Raw genomic sequence first — 16751 nt, forward strand, 5'->3', positions numbered from 1 at the left:
ACTTTATATCTGCTTAAATGCAGTCAATGTGGAAGGAGTGCGGGTTAAGCTACAAGTTCCCCACTCCCTACCATCCACAAACAAATGGGCTTGTTGAAAGATTCAACAAGACCCTAAAGGGCATGATGATAGGCCTGCCAGAGGCCCTGAAGAGTAAGTGGGACATCCTCTTGCCATGCCTTCAGTTTGCATACAGAGAGGTGCCACAAAAGGGAGTCGGCTTCAGTTCCTTCAAGCTTCTATCTGGGCACCCAGTCAGAGGACATCTCAGTTTGGTGAAAGAAGGGCTCCCAGGAAGATTCTCCAGGATGTGGTGAGTAACCCAGGATGTGGTGAGTAACATGCTGGCTTTTAGAAGCCAAATGGCTAAGTTGTGCAAGCAAGTTTCAGACAACTTAGAAGCCAGCCAGGATCTAATGAAACAATGGTATGACCAACGTTCTACCACTGTGGACTTGCAACCTGGGCAGAAAGTGTGGGTTATGGAACTTGTGAATCCTAGGGCCCTCCAGGACTGAGCTGTATGAGGTTATTGAAAGGAAGGGGTGAGGTCACCTTCCTGGTAGGTCTTAAGACCCCTAGCCAACCCCACAGGGTTTTCCATGTCAATCACCTCAGATCCCACTCTGAGAATTCGGAGCTCACCATGTTGTTGGCGACAGATGGAGATTAGAGTGAACCTCTCCCTGACCTATTAGCCTTCAAGGAGAAAGATGGGTTTGTGGAGGGCACAATCTTTCCCCCAATCTGAATCCTGAACAGCAGAGGGACTCCCACCAAGTGTTGGGGCAGTACTCCTTCCTGTCAAGAACAAATCTTACAGGTTGTCTGACAAGGTGAGGGCCAGCATTAAGGGTTCTAAAATGCTGGAGTTGGGGTCATAGAACTCTCCAGTAGCCCTTTGTTCTGCCCTGTGGTTCTGGTCCCAAAAGCTGCCCCACTGGGCACAAAACCTGAATTCAGGTTCTGTGTGAATTATAGAGGGCTCTACTCATTCACAAATGTAGTGTCAAGGCAGGCCTGATGCAAAACCTTTCCTGTCCTCAGTTTCGGTTCAGGTGCAAGAGGGTTCTTAGTTACAATTGGAATCGGCTACCCCGATTCTTCTTGTAGTGCTATGTTAGACAGTTCGCTGTCCCACTAAAATGGCAGTGAAATGATGGTTCAGGAGTAGGACGTAGGCGTTCTAGTGTTTTGGGCAATTTTGAAGGTTCTGATTCTTCGCGCGTACGCAACTGTGGTGCGGCGCACTTCAACTGTAATTCCATGCCAAACAGAGCATTATTTCTTCACGCTCGTTCGCCACTTAGTAATTTAGTTAGTCAGGAGACAGGCTTCCACCCATATCTCATCCTAACTTCTGTGGTGATTCAGCGCTGCTTTGCTGAAGCCACGGAAGCTGCCTGGAGAGAGGAAATTCATCGTTTTCCTCAGAGAGACAGTACTGTGAGTCAAGGGTTTGAGAATTCTCCTCTCGGAAAGTAAGTCCTCAATTATTTTGAGATATACTTGTCATAACGTTTGTTTTGGAGAGTAATTGAACGCGCACACCAGAGCTTTCAAGTCGTCTTTCCTTATCAATACCGGCTTGCCAGCATCTCGCTATATCTTTTTTGGGTGTATTTCAGAGCAGCAGATTTTCATGTAAACGGCGCTTGTTTATTTTGTCTTGCTCATTCAGTCCTGTGAACATAACATGAGAGTCTTGAGTTGAACTGAGTTTTTGCCAGCCATTAGCAGTGCGTAGTTGTGTGGACAATTCTATATACTTTTAAAAAAACATTTAAATCTTATGGATTTCCAGCTAAGTTTATCAGTGCATATATTAAAGTGAAAACCAATAGACTACATATAGATTACAGAAGACAGTCAGTAAAGAAGTGGCAGATTCAATCATCTACAGATATTACCAATACGGATTGTCATCTCTGATTAACAGAGGTGCTACCCATCCACTGTTAGAAGTTCCAGCCCTACCCCTCTTGGGGAAGAAGATCCAAGTTGTGGGAGCTACAAATACACAAATCACAAAAGCCACTTCAGCGAAAGTCCCTGTTAAGATTTGTTCATTTAACAACAATCATCAATTTATTGTTTGCAATTCTAGTTCTATAAATGTGTTACGGAGAGGCCTCTTGTGCAAGGGTAAATTGCACTATTTACTGTACACCTAGATTTTACACCCATTATAACGACTTTGCTTTTAAATTGGCTGAACAAGAATCAGCTGTAAGATTGTATAAAGTAAGGACTGGAAATGATTTACCCCTGACTTTCAAAGAACTGTTAATCCAGAAGTCTGGGATTTCATAGGAAAGGATATCAGATTGATAAAAGTTATCAAACCAGTTTAAATCATGGTGAAGCCCAATGCTTCATACCCAAGAAGACCACTATATAATTCGACACCAGAAACAATAGCAGGAAATAATGCCAGTGATTGAAAACATGTTGAGCAAAGGAATTCTCAGAGAAATTGTTGCCAGCCCTTGTAACTCTCCGATCATGGGCTTGCAGAGGCCTAATTGTAAATATCAGATTGTTCAAGATCTCTGAAAGATTAACAGCATTGCTATTCAAGGTTGTTCCGTGGTACCAAATCCAGCCATTATCCATGTCCGAATTACGTGCACTGCAGAATGGTTTATCGTTGTGGATCCATGCCAAGTCTTTTTTTCCATTCCATTGTATGAGACAGTACATTTCTGTTCATTTTTGTGTTTCAACAAAGAGTTTTGGCATGGTGTCGAGTTCCACAAGGGTATACAGAGAGACTGTATTTTTAATCAAATTCTAAAGAAAAATCTTGGATCTCTGCAAATGCCTTACAAAGCAGTTCTTATGCAGTACATCGATGAGCAACTTGTGGCATCAGAAACATGAGAAGCTTGTAAACAGGATATAATTGCTTTGCTTAACCATCTAGCTGAAAATGAACATAAAGTTTCTCCAAATTAATTGCAACATTGCCAAAAAGACGTCCGATATCTATGGCATATCATTGAGAAATGTACCAGAAAGGAGTCCCAAGAGAGAGTTGAGACCATTCTTAGAATTAATCCGCCTAAAATAGAGAGAAGTCATAAAGTTCCTGGTGTTGGTTGGCTACTGTGGGCAGTGGATACTAAACCTTTCCTTATTGGCTAAGCCTTTAGTGAGGCACACAAAGATTTGCCTGATCCACTTTCATGGGACAAGGAATGCTTACATCTCTCTCAGAGCTCAGAGAAAGTCTCTGTTGTGCCCCAGCAGTAGGATTGCCTGATTGCAGTAAGATGTTTACTTTGTTTTGCAGTGAGAGGGATTGCTTCACTCTCTCAATGCTTACTCACATGCATGGTGATGCACAAAGACCTCTGGCTTATTCCTCCATTACACTCTATCCTGTAGCCACAGGGCTTCCTGGTTGTCTGAAATCAGTGGAAGCAGTCTGAGAGATGTGGGAACATAGTGATGGGTCATCATTTAACTGTTATGGTCCCTCATTTTGTAGGGCTTTGGCTCACCCAAACCAAAACCCAGTACATGACCAATAGCCATCTCACTAAATATGAGCAATACATTTTAGCGGCAGAAAACATTACATTAAGGCGCTGCCAGGTTTTCAATCCTTCCACACTACTGCCAACAAATGACAATTATAATGACGATGAAGATTAACATGATTGTCTAAATGTCATGGTTTTATGCACCAAGCCAAGGCCAGGCATAAAGATGAACCATTGATCGAGCCTGATTATGTAATGTTTTTGGATGGCTGATGCTTAAGAAATAATGAGGGAACCCTGAGAGCAGTTATTCTGTCTGCACAATTCAAGAGTTTGTAGAAGCTTCATGGCTTCGAGGCATTACCTCAGCACTGTTTGCATAATTTATTGCACTTACAAGACCCTGTAGCTTACCAGCCTAACTGAGAGTGACTATATTTACAGATAGTCAATAAATCTTTGTTGTGTTCCATGACTTTGGACAGTTATGGTAACAAATAGGTTTCATAACCTCATCTGGAACTCTGATTCCAAACGGAGATCATGTGAGAAACCCGTTGGAAGCAATACAGTTGCCAAAAAAAGTTGCAGGTTGTTAAATGGACAGCTTTCATGAGTGGCAATGGAAATGTCACCACTGGAAACAAATTTGAAGATGAAGTTGCGCGTATTGTACGCTTGTGACCGGCACATTTAGCAGGGCTTGCACAAATGAATCTGAAGAGGACACTGCGTTCTCCATGTTGTTGTCAATAGCTGATACATGGGAAGTACAGGATGATGTTCCCATGTAGGAACAACAGGGTTGGATCAGAGCATGATGCGGGAAAAATGAAAACAACATTTGGATTTCAGCAGATGGAAGACCAGTACTGTAAGATAGTTTATTGTTTTCCATGACACAACAATTTCATGTCCCAACACATTTAAGAAGCGATGCAATGATGAGATTATTCAGACAGAATGAGATAAACCCCCGATTCAGGATACTTGCAGAGGAATTTGTATAATCGAATATGTGAGAAATCAACAAATGAATGTTGGGAAAAAGACACCAGTTACACTGAGCCATAAAGGAAAATCAGGAGGTCCTTTGAAGAGAAAGCAGATGGATTTTATCAAGATGCCTGTTTGTAACCAGTTGAGATATGTCCTGGTTATAGTGTGGATTTTCTCCAGATGGGTGCAAGATTACCCAGCTCGGAGGAAGGACAGTCTCACCGTAGCTAAACTGTTCTTACGAAAGTTAGTGCCGAGGTTCAGATTGTCTATTTCTTTGGAGTCAGATCTTGGGACTTGTTTCAACAATGAGGGCCTAAGATTGCTTTGTGCAAAACTGCAAATTGACAAGGTTAAAATGTAGTTACTGATCTGAAAGGTCTGGAGTAATGGAGCAGTAAAATGGCGCCATAAAGTCCTGTTTGGTAAAAGTATTTGCTTCTACATCATTGAAGTGGCCAGAGGCTTTGCTGTTGGTTTTGATGAGTCTCCGAAGTACCCCTGACAGGAAGACAGGGTTATCTTGCCATGAAATTCTTTTGGCCATGAAATGAGATTGTCTGCAGTGCCTGCAAATGTACTTTTGAACATCACAGATCACATGATACTCGATTACTTATCCATGAATTTAATTACGAGGTCTGGGAGAAGGGTGAAAACAGAAATATAAATATGAAAAGCCTCCCACTCAACAATCATCTATTCATCAATGGCTAAACCTAGCTAAACCTAACGCTAGGTGAAGGAACAGTCAAAGGAAGTTGAGATCAAGTGTGTCAGTTGAACGCATTCCACCAACAATCAATCAGTACCAGTGACGCAGAAAGAGAAAATCAACAAACACCAAGAAGATAAAAAAGAGCTAGAGTACCTAGTATTCTGTACCTTAATGGACTTACTATGTGAACCAAGTGCTAAACACACAAATAACAGATTTGTTGGACCTGAGATCTGAACTTTTTGAACCCCAAGGACAGCATTTCAAACAAAAAAGTTTGATTAATTTGTTGCAAATGTTTAAGGACTGAGATAAAAACTGATGTTTTAAAAAGAATAAAGATTTTCTAGGCCCAAGGCTGCAGTAGAAGAATAGAGATACCACATTTAGAAGAAGATGAAGTAGGGATAGGGATGATTATGTAGAGACTACTGTAAATGAAGCTTAAACAAACTGACCTACAAAAGAAAAAATCAAAGACGCTGCTCAACTAAAAGCAGGAAACAGACTGTTTTAATTATTGCTGCTACAATTTTGCTGAAATGATACAAAGTTAATACAATTGAAAACAATTATACACCAGTCACGTTTCAAACATGTAGCAATCCCTTCATATATGATTCATGTAGTCCTAAAAGGGAATGCTAGACATTGGGAACAAGCATAGCCACAGCTGGGGTTGTGTCAACGCTACATCTCCCTCCGAGCTGTTTGTGTTCATAAATTGTCCGTTCCTCATGTGTTTAACGTAGAGCACATTGTTTGTTATATCTATAATTCACTGTGTTGCACTTGTCTGAAACAAATATTGTATCTTCTATTTCAGGCTTTTATACAATGAAGATCATTTTATAATGACATGAAAAAGTAATGATTGAATAAATAACCAGGACCAAAGAAATCATATATTGACCCCTTGTCTGTCTAAGTAGATAGCAGCACACAAAATGGTAGCTAGGTCTTTCATTGTTTCACTTATGGAAATTAAGCATTTCTCTGCTTTTACTGCTCTGTGTGCCTGCAGACTGTCTCCAATGCACGTCTGGGGTGGGCGACAGCCACCCTTTTCACATGCCCTCTAGACAGCCACAAACACAGGAAGGATAGGTGTGACAGAGAACTCATCTGCATTCATCTGAATTCTGATATCTCTTCCTGGGCAGGAAGAGAGGGGGGAGGTGACACTTACACCTGAAGAGGCAGTGTCTTGTTTCCCACACAAAAGGCTGATTATCCTCTACTGATAGTCTGGATCCAGAAATAGGAAGAAAGGGCATGTGTGCGCTTCAAAGACCGTTCTTTCAAGTCACCCCCACTTTAAAATCGCACCTGGTTATAAATACTGGGGCTCTGACCCTACCAAGACAGTACACTAACGGAGCTGTGAAGAACTTTGCCAGGAGTAAAGACTGCTATGCTACAAGGTGTTCCAATCTACTTGACCGCTCCTCTGAAACGACTTCCTTTCTGCTTTGCTGTGCTGCCCTGCTGCCTGCTGATCTCTGCCCTGCTGAGGACCAGGAGTGGACCCATCTCACTTCGACCCATGGTGGCTTTAAGGATTTGCCACCATTTTCTGAAGTCTCAGGGCCATCAAAGACTTGTTTCAACCCTCCCAATCCAGCCCCTGAAATTGAGCTTTTGCTGTGCAGAAACATCAAATTGATGCAGTGATGACTTTGTGCCAATTAGAACCGATGCAGTATTCTTTGGCGACGATGCAGGAGCTGATCAATGGCATCGATTTGACTGACTTTGCAGCTCGACAACGACAAACAGTGCAGCTCAATGATGATGCATCACCTGCATTGTAAAGGGGTTAGTCAACAAAGCCTTCATTGCATGCGCTGCTCGGAACCGATGCAACATCGACGCTTCCTCCATCTAACGTACTTTTTCGGAGGGACCAGTGTGAGTCCTGTAGCCGGTCTGCCCTCTATCGTGGTCAGCCTGAACTTTGGATTTACCCCGGTCCAGAGTGACCTCAAGTAACCCCTAGTTGATATTTGCTTCTATGCACTACATTTTGATTTATTCTTGAAAAATTCATAACTCCGGTTCTATTTATTGGATGTGTGTTGTTTTGGCTTTGGTTTACCCATAATAATCTATTTTTCTAACCCTGCGAGGAGTATTTATATGATGCTTTCATTTTGTTACTGTGTTTGTGTGTGTTACACGAATACTTTACCCATTGCCTCTTTAGATAAGCCTGACTGCACTATGCCTAGTACCAGAGGGTGAGAACAGGTTATCTTTTAGTGTGTATCTAGCTTACCCTGAATAGAGTTATGGTTCCTGCTTGTACATGGTGCATACTCTGACAACCAGAAACATCAGTTCTAGGAACGTTTATTGTAGATTAATCCAGAAATACACTCAGACCATTGACGTAAAAACTGTTACGTATGCACACACATGCATCTTCAGCTGGAGATGAAGCAACATCACAATAAAGCATTTTCATAAGCAATCTCATGTAGCTTAGTCTAGTGTATAGAGAGAACATAGTGAATAATATTATTCTACTTCTGATTCTTTCAAGAGTCCCATCACAGAAAAACCTGCATTTACACCAACAAGCAAATAAGTTGAGCACAGCTTGGTTTTATTTTAGACCATACCTACCTATAGATTCTGATAAAGCATACAAGAACAGTTTGACCTGCCTAATGAGACCCCTAGAAAAAGTATTCATTATGACATTAGAAGAAATCAAATCAAAGTATACTTGTAGTAATAAGAAGGGGGAAGATGTTTTGAAAATGTCTGGAAGACAGAAGATGATGAATATAAAAATAAAATTACTTATCCAAAGTTGAAATTAGACAGAAAACAAAGGGGGTAAGCCATGTGTTTTCAAAAGAAGAAATCAGTTAAGAAAAAGGTCAGCAGGGGTTAGTGATTTTGAACACACATTTGAAATTGCAGGAGGCACCTGTCAAATATTGCAAGGAGAAGAATCAGTCATACCAGTCTATTTTATTTTTGAACAGGATGTCTATTCCTAGTTGCCGGCTGATTGAAAAGGTACTTGCTATTCAGATTTGTTGTTCCCAAAAATGTATCATGGATATAGTATTTATGATTTAGTAATGACACTTTTACACAGACATACACGTAGTGTAAGTGATGGATCCCAATTAGTGAGAGACATCTTTGGAGCAATCATTCCATCAGCAGGAGTAATCATGAAATGCTGAGAAGATCAGACAGCTTTCAACAGTGGTTGACAAATTAGCAACCAGCACCTCCGTAACTCTTCTAGTTGTAAATACTGAATTAGTAGCGATTAGGTCCATGGTTTCACAGAATGGCTTTCCATTAGACAATTTACTTGCAGAAAAAGGCAGACTTTGCAAGCTACTGAAAGATCAGCATTGTTGCTCCTTTGTTCCTATGTCACTCATGAAAGTAAGAAAATATTAGAATTCACCAAAAATATTTCAGATCTAAAATCTGAATTGGAACCATTTGAAACAACCAGTTTATTACAAAGTGTAAAAACAGGATTTTCTGCCATTGGCGATTGGGTTGTACTGTTGGAGGAGAAGTAATTAAAAATGTTTGGTACCACTACTAACAGTAGGTTTTGGCATATCAACATTAGTTGATTTCTTTAAAAGCTGTAAATATTATTTGAACAGGAGAAAGGCTAAAGAAAGGATCAAGTGAATGAAGAAAGATTTAGAGTTAAATGATTTAATCAATAAAGAAAACGAGCATAAAGAAAATTCTGAACTGGAAAGAAAGAGAACTGAATCAAAGAGGAGGAGGAAAGTAATATCTGAGTTATTCATTTGTGAAAAATATATGACGGTTTAAAAAACCAGCAGGGGGGGGTTGGAGGAGCATATACCAATATCAAGAAAATAACGTAGATATAGTAACACACAGAAATCATAGACTCACACAAGAATTAAAAAGTGCGTTTAAAATGTGCAAAATGTAGTACACAGTCATACTTGACTACACTAGGTCTAAACAGTTGATGCAGTAATATTTTTCCACAGACCTATTACCCCAACAAAGGTGCAGAAAGTGCACAATATAAATGTTATTTTTGCTAACCTTCCAATAGGCATGTATTACTTTAATGAATAAAAAATGTCCTTGGATGGTCACGTAATTCAATTAATCTTTCTACTTACACCATGATTGTCATTACATGTTTTAATAAAATATAATTTAGAATGATAAAGATGAAGATTCCTGATAGGAAAGTAGTTTGTCTTCGAGAATAACTGCACAGATCATTACACTGGACATTGCTAGCTGATAAGTTTCTAACAAATTTGTATCGTGCAATTGTGTGCCCAGCGAGAATACGAGGAGTGGTCCTGTTCCCATGAAGAGACTAAAAAGATGATTGGCTGGCTGAAGAAAGAAGGTGACATGAAATGCAGCATTGAGATTTCTGCAGTGTATATATTACTATGTGTTCCTAGATTAGGCTCAGAGGAGATTTTGTCATATTGCAGACAAGATGCTTTCCCTGCTACTGTACCAAACTTTGATCTACAACGCTACTGAGTTGCTTGAACTTCTCTTTATGAATAGTTCTGCTTTTGATATTTAATTTATATAGAAACTGTGTGCTTATGTTCTCACTCTCTCATTCTAACTAAGAACTCTTCAGGGGTTCTGATTAATGCTTTCTTCCCATTATTAGAATAGGGATCCTTTCCTTTACGGAACAAGGTTAATGTATTTGATTATTTTGATGAATTAATATGATAATCTTAAACTGCTGATTGAAATAAGGATTATATACTAAACGATGGAATAATAAAAAAATTTAACTCATGACTAACTCTCGTCATTGGCTGAGATAAAATTGTGATTTTAAAGACATTTATGTGGTACAGCTCCTGATAAATCTCATTCAACGTCAAAGGTCTGTCAAACAAAAAGCAGAGATTTCTCTCCAAACAGGTGACATTGCTTTCTTGTAAACCTATATTTAACCAAAACTCCTCGCTTTAGCATCTACAATTCATGGATCACCATTGCCTCTTATATTACTGGTTATCTGGATGGATTTATCATGAGGACAATGGCACAGCCGATTATACCATTTAGATGCTTAGGTTGTCATGACAACATTACTGCTCAATACATGACGTTGCAATTTATACTTATAACTTGGAAGTAGCCATTAAGACAATTGAGACACTCTATTCATATGACATTGTTTAAAAAGTGCACTCATTCAATGATGTGTGATTGCCAATGTCATAACTTTGTTTTCTCTCACATCACAAGGAGGCTACTAGAATTTTGAGAATGCACTTGTCATTCATTTACAGTCTGTACTTACTCTGATACAGATGGGGTATGCAATGAACCCCTCTTCACATACTTGAGACAAGTCACTTGAGCGTGTGTGTTTTATGTATCCTTCTTTGCAAGAAAATTCAATAATTTGACCGTTCGTTGCATATTGTAGGTTTGCAAAGTCTGCACGAAGCTTTATGTTCTTCTGGTTAAGTTCTTTCTGTTCCAATATGCATGAACCTGAAAAATTAAGAAAACATATTGTAAATCTGTGGAAAGACATCACAGTGTAATTATATACAAAGGCATAATACAGCTGCTTTTCCACAAATTACGTTTGCACAGTTCTTGTTTTTCATTTTTTAGTTTGCTTACTTTCCATCCAAATTGTAAAGGAGGGGCCGCTCTGCCCTCCCGCCCACATGGCGGTGCGGCGCCCCCCTCCCCCGGCCTCCCGGTGTGGGGGTGCGTCGCGGGTCTATGACGCGTGCAGCGCGCCCCCACCACCGATAGGCTGATGCCTCCCCCGTGACCCGGAAGCAGCAGTACAGCTTCCGGGGTGGGGGGGGCGGGCACAGTTCCTTAAGAGGCCCGGGGAGCGAGCTGGGCGCCCTCTTGCCCCTGGCTCGCTCCCCGCATACCTCGTGTGCCCCCACGAAGCAAGCGGCACGCTGTAAGTTCATACTCCGCCTCTTGAAGGAGATTGTGTTGAGATGCTTGCTATTGAATGTTGTATTTAGGGCAAAACATGTACCAGGTGTCCTTAATACTGCAGCTGATGTACTCTCTCGCCAAAAAATGCAGGTATTCAGGGAACATCTTCCATCAGCAGAGCCTACACCGACTCACTTCCCGTCAGCACTCTGGCAGATTGGTGCCCCAAATTACAGGACCTCGTGGCTGCTAGCTTAGCCCCCAAGACAAGGACAGCAAATGGACGGGCGTTTGGTTCATATTGCACTTTCTTGGGGCGTGACTGGGAATCCAAATGGGCTTTAGAGAATAGCTTTACAGATTATCTGGGTAGATAGCATCAGGAGGGTCGCTCAGTGGCCACAGCTAACAGGCATAGGGCAGCTGTCTCCTTCTACGCACAGGCGAAGGGGGTAAAAGATCCAACTAACAGCTTTGCAGTGCGGAAGGGTCTGAGGGGTTGGCGCCGCTTACAGGGCAGCACGGCTGACACTAGGAAACCAATAGGCTTGGAGAGGCTGACGGCATTACTGCCTGCATTGCATGACGTCTGTAGCTCAGGCTGGGAGATACAATTGTTTAAAGCAGCGTTTTCATTAGCCTTTTATGGGGCATTGAGGCTGAGCGAGTTGGTGGCAGCCTCCAAGGCAGATAGGCAGGGGGGTTTCCAATTCCTGAACACAACAATACAGGGGGACACATTGTGGGTGACAATTTTAAGTCGCGGGGGGGACTGTGGTACTGCACAGGGCGAGGGCTAATGCTTGCTGCCCGGTACACCATGTGGAGACTTTCATCAAGCAGCGAGGTGCACTGTGGGGTGGGCCGCTTCTATCACACGCGGACGGCACCCCTTTAACTAAATACCAGTTCAGAAGAGTCATGGAGTTGACTATTGCCTGGGTGGGCCTTGACCCGAAGGAATTTGGCACACACTCCTTTAGGATAGGTGCGGCCACTGAGGCAATCACAAGGGGTCTGCATGTGAACAGTGTTAGAAGAATTGAGAGATGGTCACCCAATTCCAATTGCTACAAACGGAATGTGCGGGTACACATGTTGTAAAGTACCTAGGGTATTACTGACATTGGGTTGTTCTTTTCTGGTTTTACAGTTCATTCGCTCTGTGACGCAGGCGGAGAGCTTGCTTCGGGTCATCATCAGGATTCATCGGCGACTCATCGTGGTGTGAACAGTCAGGAACACAGGACGCGGTCAGGCAGGGTTTGGATTGTTGGTCATTCTTATGTCAATCGTGCTAAAAATGTCTTTTTTGCAGGCAAGGGTAGAAGGGAGCTAGAGCACAAGGGTTGGTCCATCTCATTCTTTGGGGGGGGGGTCTCTGCCTCAGTCAGTTTAGGGGATTCTTTGCGGAGTTGGTCGCCCAACAGGCAGCACCACCGGTGGTGATGATTCTTCATCTGGGGGGGAATGACCTTGCTAGACTGGGTAGGAGGGTCCTCCTGGAAGAGATCATCTCAGCAGCGGGGTGGGTACGGAGGGTGTGCCCTGACTGCACTGTAGTCTGGTCCCAGTTGATACCGCGGCTGCAGTGGCGTGAGGGTGATTCCGTCAGGGCATTGAATCACTCGGTAAAGAGGATCAATACCAAGTTAGAAAAACTTTTCCGAACCACGCACTTACGGACCATCCCGCACGGAACTATTTGGGGGGATGAGTTGTACTTACAGGATGGGGTACATTTGACTAAGGCAGGGAACACAATATGGTGTGATAATATCCTAGCTTGGTTGAAGGGCTTTGTGAGGTAGGGATGACCTTAAGGCAGGAGTTGTGGGGGGGCCAGATCGTTGGGAAACAATGCTGGCCTGTGGCGGTAAGGTCATGATCGGTGAGCAGCAATTTAAGGTCAGGCAGGATGTTAGATTCGGATAGGAAACACACTGTATTAGACTTTTGTTAAGGTTAGCCTTTGATATGTGTCTTCAATACTGTAGACCTAATGTGATGAATTTTGCGTTTTTAACATATTGATGTAATGTGGAGAGGTGTGGCTCACTGGTTAGAGGCGGCAGACCCGTAAGCAGAGGACGGCCCGGGACCAGGGTTTGATTCCTGACGCGGCAGGGTCGTGGACCAGGGTCAGCGGGCTCGATAATTCTCGCCTCGGTGCCTACTCCAGTCAGGGACCACTCTGGGCATTAGCTTGCCTCATCTTCACAACAGTCCCCCCAGACCGCCGGGGATGCTTGGTCGCACCTTAGAGATACCCATTAGGGACCATCTCTCAGGGTGAGCCAGGACAGGTTCCCCAGCGGTCGAAGCGTGGAGATACTCCTCCGGGAGTCGATTCTAGCGCTATATAAACCCACAATTAAATTAAATTAAATTAAATGTTGATATTTCATCCTTTATTGTTTTTGTATAATAAATACGGCCGGGGGGTCCCTGACCCCCCGCCTTCCAAAGACAACCTGCTCATGTCAATCCTTCAAGGTGTGGTGGTGGAAGCTGGGAGGGGAGGGTAGCCAGTCACGGACCATGTGGTCCTCCAGAAGCTAAAGTTGAATATATGTCCCTGAATAAAACCTCTGTAAAACCTATTGTCTGTGCCAGTGCATGTTTTTATCCCCAAGAGATGGAACCCGTACATGCACATGCACTTTCAGCAGCCACCTTTAAATTAATGTTTTCTTCTTTCAAAAAATCCATTTAAGGATGGGTGATGTAAATACAAATACATTAGGTGCTGCAACCTTTGAATTAATTTTCTTATGCTTCAAGAATATCCATTCACAGCTTTTTTCAGTGGCAGCCATGACTGAATGAACCTTTCTAAAGCATAAGAAAATTCCTTCAGCGATGCCAGTTATTCCTGTGTGCCCACGTCGGGCTGGCAAATCCCATATTATTCCGGATTTTACTTCCAATTATTTGATCCAGTTGATATTTGTTTGTTAGAGCAAGAAACGCCTTGTGTGCCCTTGAGTATACTGTTCACTATATTATTCTATTTTACTTAACTATTAGTGGGTAATTAAAGAAATGAAAGTAGGGCACCCATACTTTAAGTGGCTTGTTGTCTGGAGTGTTTAAGTCAATGGCGCGTGAGAAGAATTACTTTTTTTAGGACTTGAAAACATCTGGAGTTCCGTTAATGAGAACCAACAGGCAGGGACCAACCAATGTTTTGATGTTTGATATTTATTGGTCTGAAGAATGAGTCCCAGATGGGAAGTTGCCAGACTATAATAGTAGGAATCTGTGCAGTTTGAAAACAGCTTCTTGTGGAGTAAAAAGTGATCAGGAGGATGGAGAAAGAGTGCTGGGATGCCAGAATTGTGCATGCGTGGTTGAAGGGATGTGTAAACTGCTGTGCAACAAATGGGCATCATTGCTACACAGTAAGCAGCAAGGACTCCCGCATCACCATTTCATTACAAGCACATTAAGTGCCAAAGAGGATGTTTTTTTTTATTTTTCATATATATTCATTGAAATGTGGATGTGATAGTTTGTTGGCAGATTAGTGTGTCAACTAAGATCTAATCTGATAAAATGCTTTTGGCCTTTTTGGAATGGGTGAGAGAGCTTGAGGACCTAAAATCTGAATTGGTAAGTAGTCAAAAAGAAAAATGATATGATGCACATTGAGTTCTACCTATTGGTAATTACGCTCACAATGTCAGATGAGGGAAAAGGTCTAGGAAAAAGGTGAAGGTGGAGGATGCCAAAGGACAGATGGTGAAAGGTTGAGGGCTCTGAGGTATGATTGATTATTTTGTATAAAGTGCTTGTTGAGAAACAAAAGGATTCATGAAGACCTCTTGTTAGGATTTCACAATTAAATAATTGCAGCTTTATCTAATTAGCGGTGGACATCTTTCAGGGAGCTGCTCTATTGTCTGGCAGGAAACTAAGCCCACTGTTGTAGAAGCTGAGCACCCTTGAAGAGCTGATTTATGAGTCTGATGGTAGCCTCAACAGGGGTGGGGGTATGGGGGGGGGGGATGTAGCCTAATTGCACTGTGGTGCAAGGATGCCTGCATTGGGGGTGGGCAGTACACAGTGTTCCAACGCACGGAGATCGCAGAATGGGGATAGCTTTGTAAATATTTAGCATTTCCAGTCTCTCCATTTTATGCAGTGCAACACAGCAACTTTGCTTGCTGCCTTGCATTGCATAGAAGATTGGTAAATATGCCTGCGGTGCCTTCTTCCATATCCCATTACATATGCTCCAGACAGTTGTAGAAGGGAGGTGGAATGGCAGGGACTTAAGTTCCATTGAAATATACGTTGATTTGGATGTCACAGCTACCCTTTAAAATAGAGGCAGCATTCACCTTAGCCTATGATCTCACACTGTTCTTGCTTGTCATTCACAGGCTAAGGTAGAGTCGAGCAGGTGGCAGCCGGTGAGAAGTCAGGACAATGCTATGAACAGGATGCAGAAGTAGACTGAACCAAGGTTTGTCTGGAGTGAACACAGGATAAAAACCACACATGGGTTTCTGAATAGATAAATGGGAAACTGCCCCTCAATGTGGATTCAGCATCGTCAGAGCGAATTAAAGAAGCATGATGGGATGATAAAACCTAATTAAGGATAATGAAAAAAGTAAGCTGAAATTTTGCCTATAATACAATACGATATAGAAAGGATGGTTGGAATAATTGAGTTAGCTGTGCTTTAGGAAGTGGAAAATCTGTCAAATATTTTTAGGAAAATGTCCAAGATGGTGTGGAATGTCAGAACATTTCAGTGATGAAGTTAAAATCTATGATTAAAATTGTGCATGCATATTAACCTTATGTGTGAGCCTTGAAATGAATACTATGAGAAAAGTTTTGGGCAGTGGTCCATGTAGGCTAATTATTGAATTGCTACTAAGGGACAGATTACAATGTCGTTCGGAAAGGCTCCAAATGGCATTTGGTTAGTATGAATTCGGAACCGGCCTTTCCGATCGACTCGGATACTTTTCCGAAAGACTGACTACGATGGTTGGAAACCGTTTGAACTTTCCGACTCGGTTTCCAATCAACTTTTGGAGTAACTGAGTCGGTTGGAGCCGATTCGTAGTGGTCAATGGACCGCATTTCTGACTCAGCGATTAGGATGTCGGATTTGGACAGCCTTTCCAAATCGGTTGTTCCGACACTGATCAGCTGTTGGAATCTGCATTTGGGGGTGCGTAACAGGCACCCCTTCACCTGGGGTCTCCAAATGGGGCCTCTGGGGGTACCCCTGGGTCCCCCCTTTCAATGCATGCACAGTGTGGCAGGCACCATGTGGTGCCTGCTACAGTGTGCAGGATTTCCAGCAAGCATCCCTTACTTCAATGGGAGCCTGTGTAGTCGGAACACAGGCTACCATTGAAGTCAATGGGAGTGTGACCTAATGGTGCTCAGGACCAAAGTTAAGCCCGTACGGAGTTTGCATAGGTGAACCTACGCAAAGCTGTAAAAAAACTCTACAACGCTACACAGAGTTCCGCGAGCATGCAGAGTTGCTTGTCCCACATGCTCGCGCTTGCCCGCGTGACGTTTCTGATGTTCGGCAACGCAGATTGCGTGTTCGGGGGAAATATCGCACGAACTTCACCATGGGG

The 16751-nt window shown here is 42.6% G+C and overlaps 1 protein-coding gene across 5 annotated transcripts in view; it reads right to left on the reverse strand.

The window, feature by feature from the left end:
- LOC146833904 (complement factor H-like) overlaps positions 1-16751 on the reverse strand; it is a 1264875-nt gene that overhangs the window by 53142 nt on the left and 1194982 nt on the right. For all 5 annotated transcript variants that reach the window (XM_085601813.1, XM_085601812.1, XM_085601811.1 and 2 more), the window contains one exon: positions 10526-10722. In XM_085601813.1, the coding sequence (XP_085457939.1) occupies positions 10526-10722 (197 nt within the window). The remainder of the gene's footprint in view (positions 1-10525; positions 10723-16751) is intronic.

Source organism: Triturus cristatus, chromosome 4_2 (assembly GCF_964204655.1).
Source record: "Triturus cristatus chromosome 4_2, aTriCri1.1, whole genome shotgun sequence".
Taxonomy (NCBI): domain Eukaryota; kingdom Metazoa; phylum Chordata; class Amphibia; order Caudata; family Salamandridae; genus Triturus; species Triturus cristatus.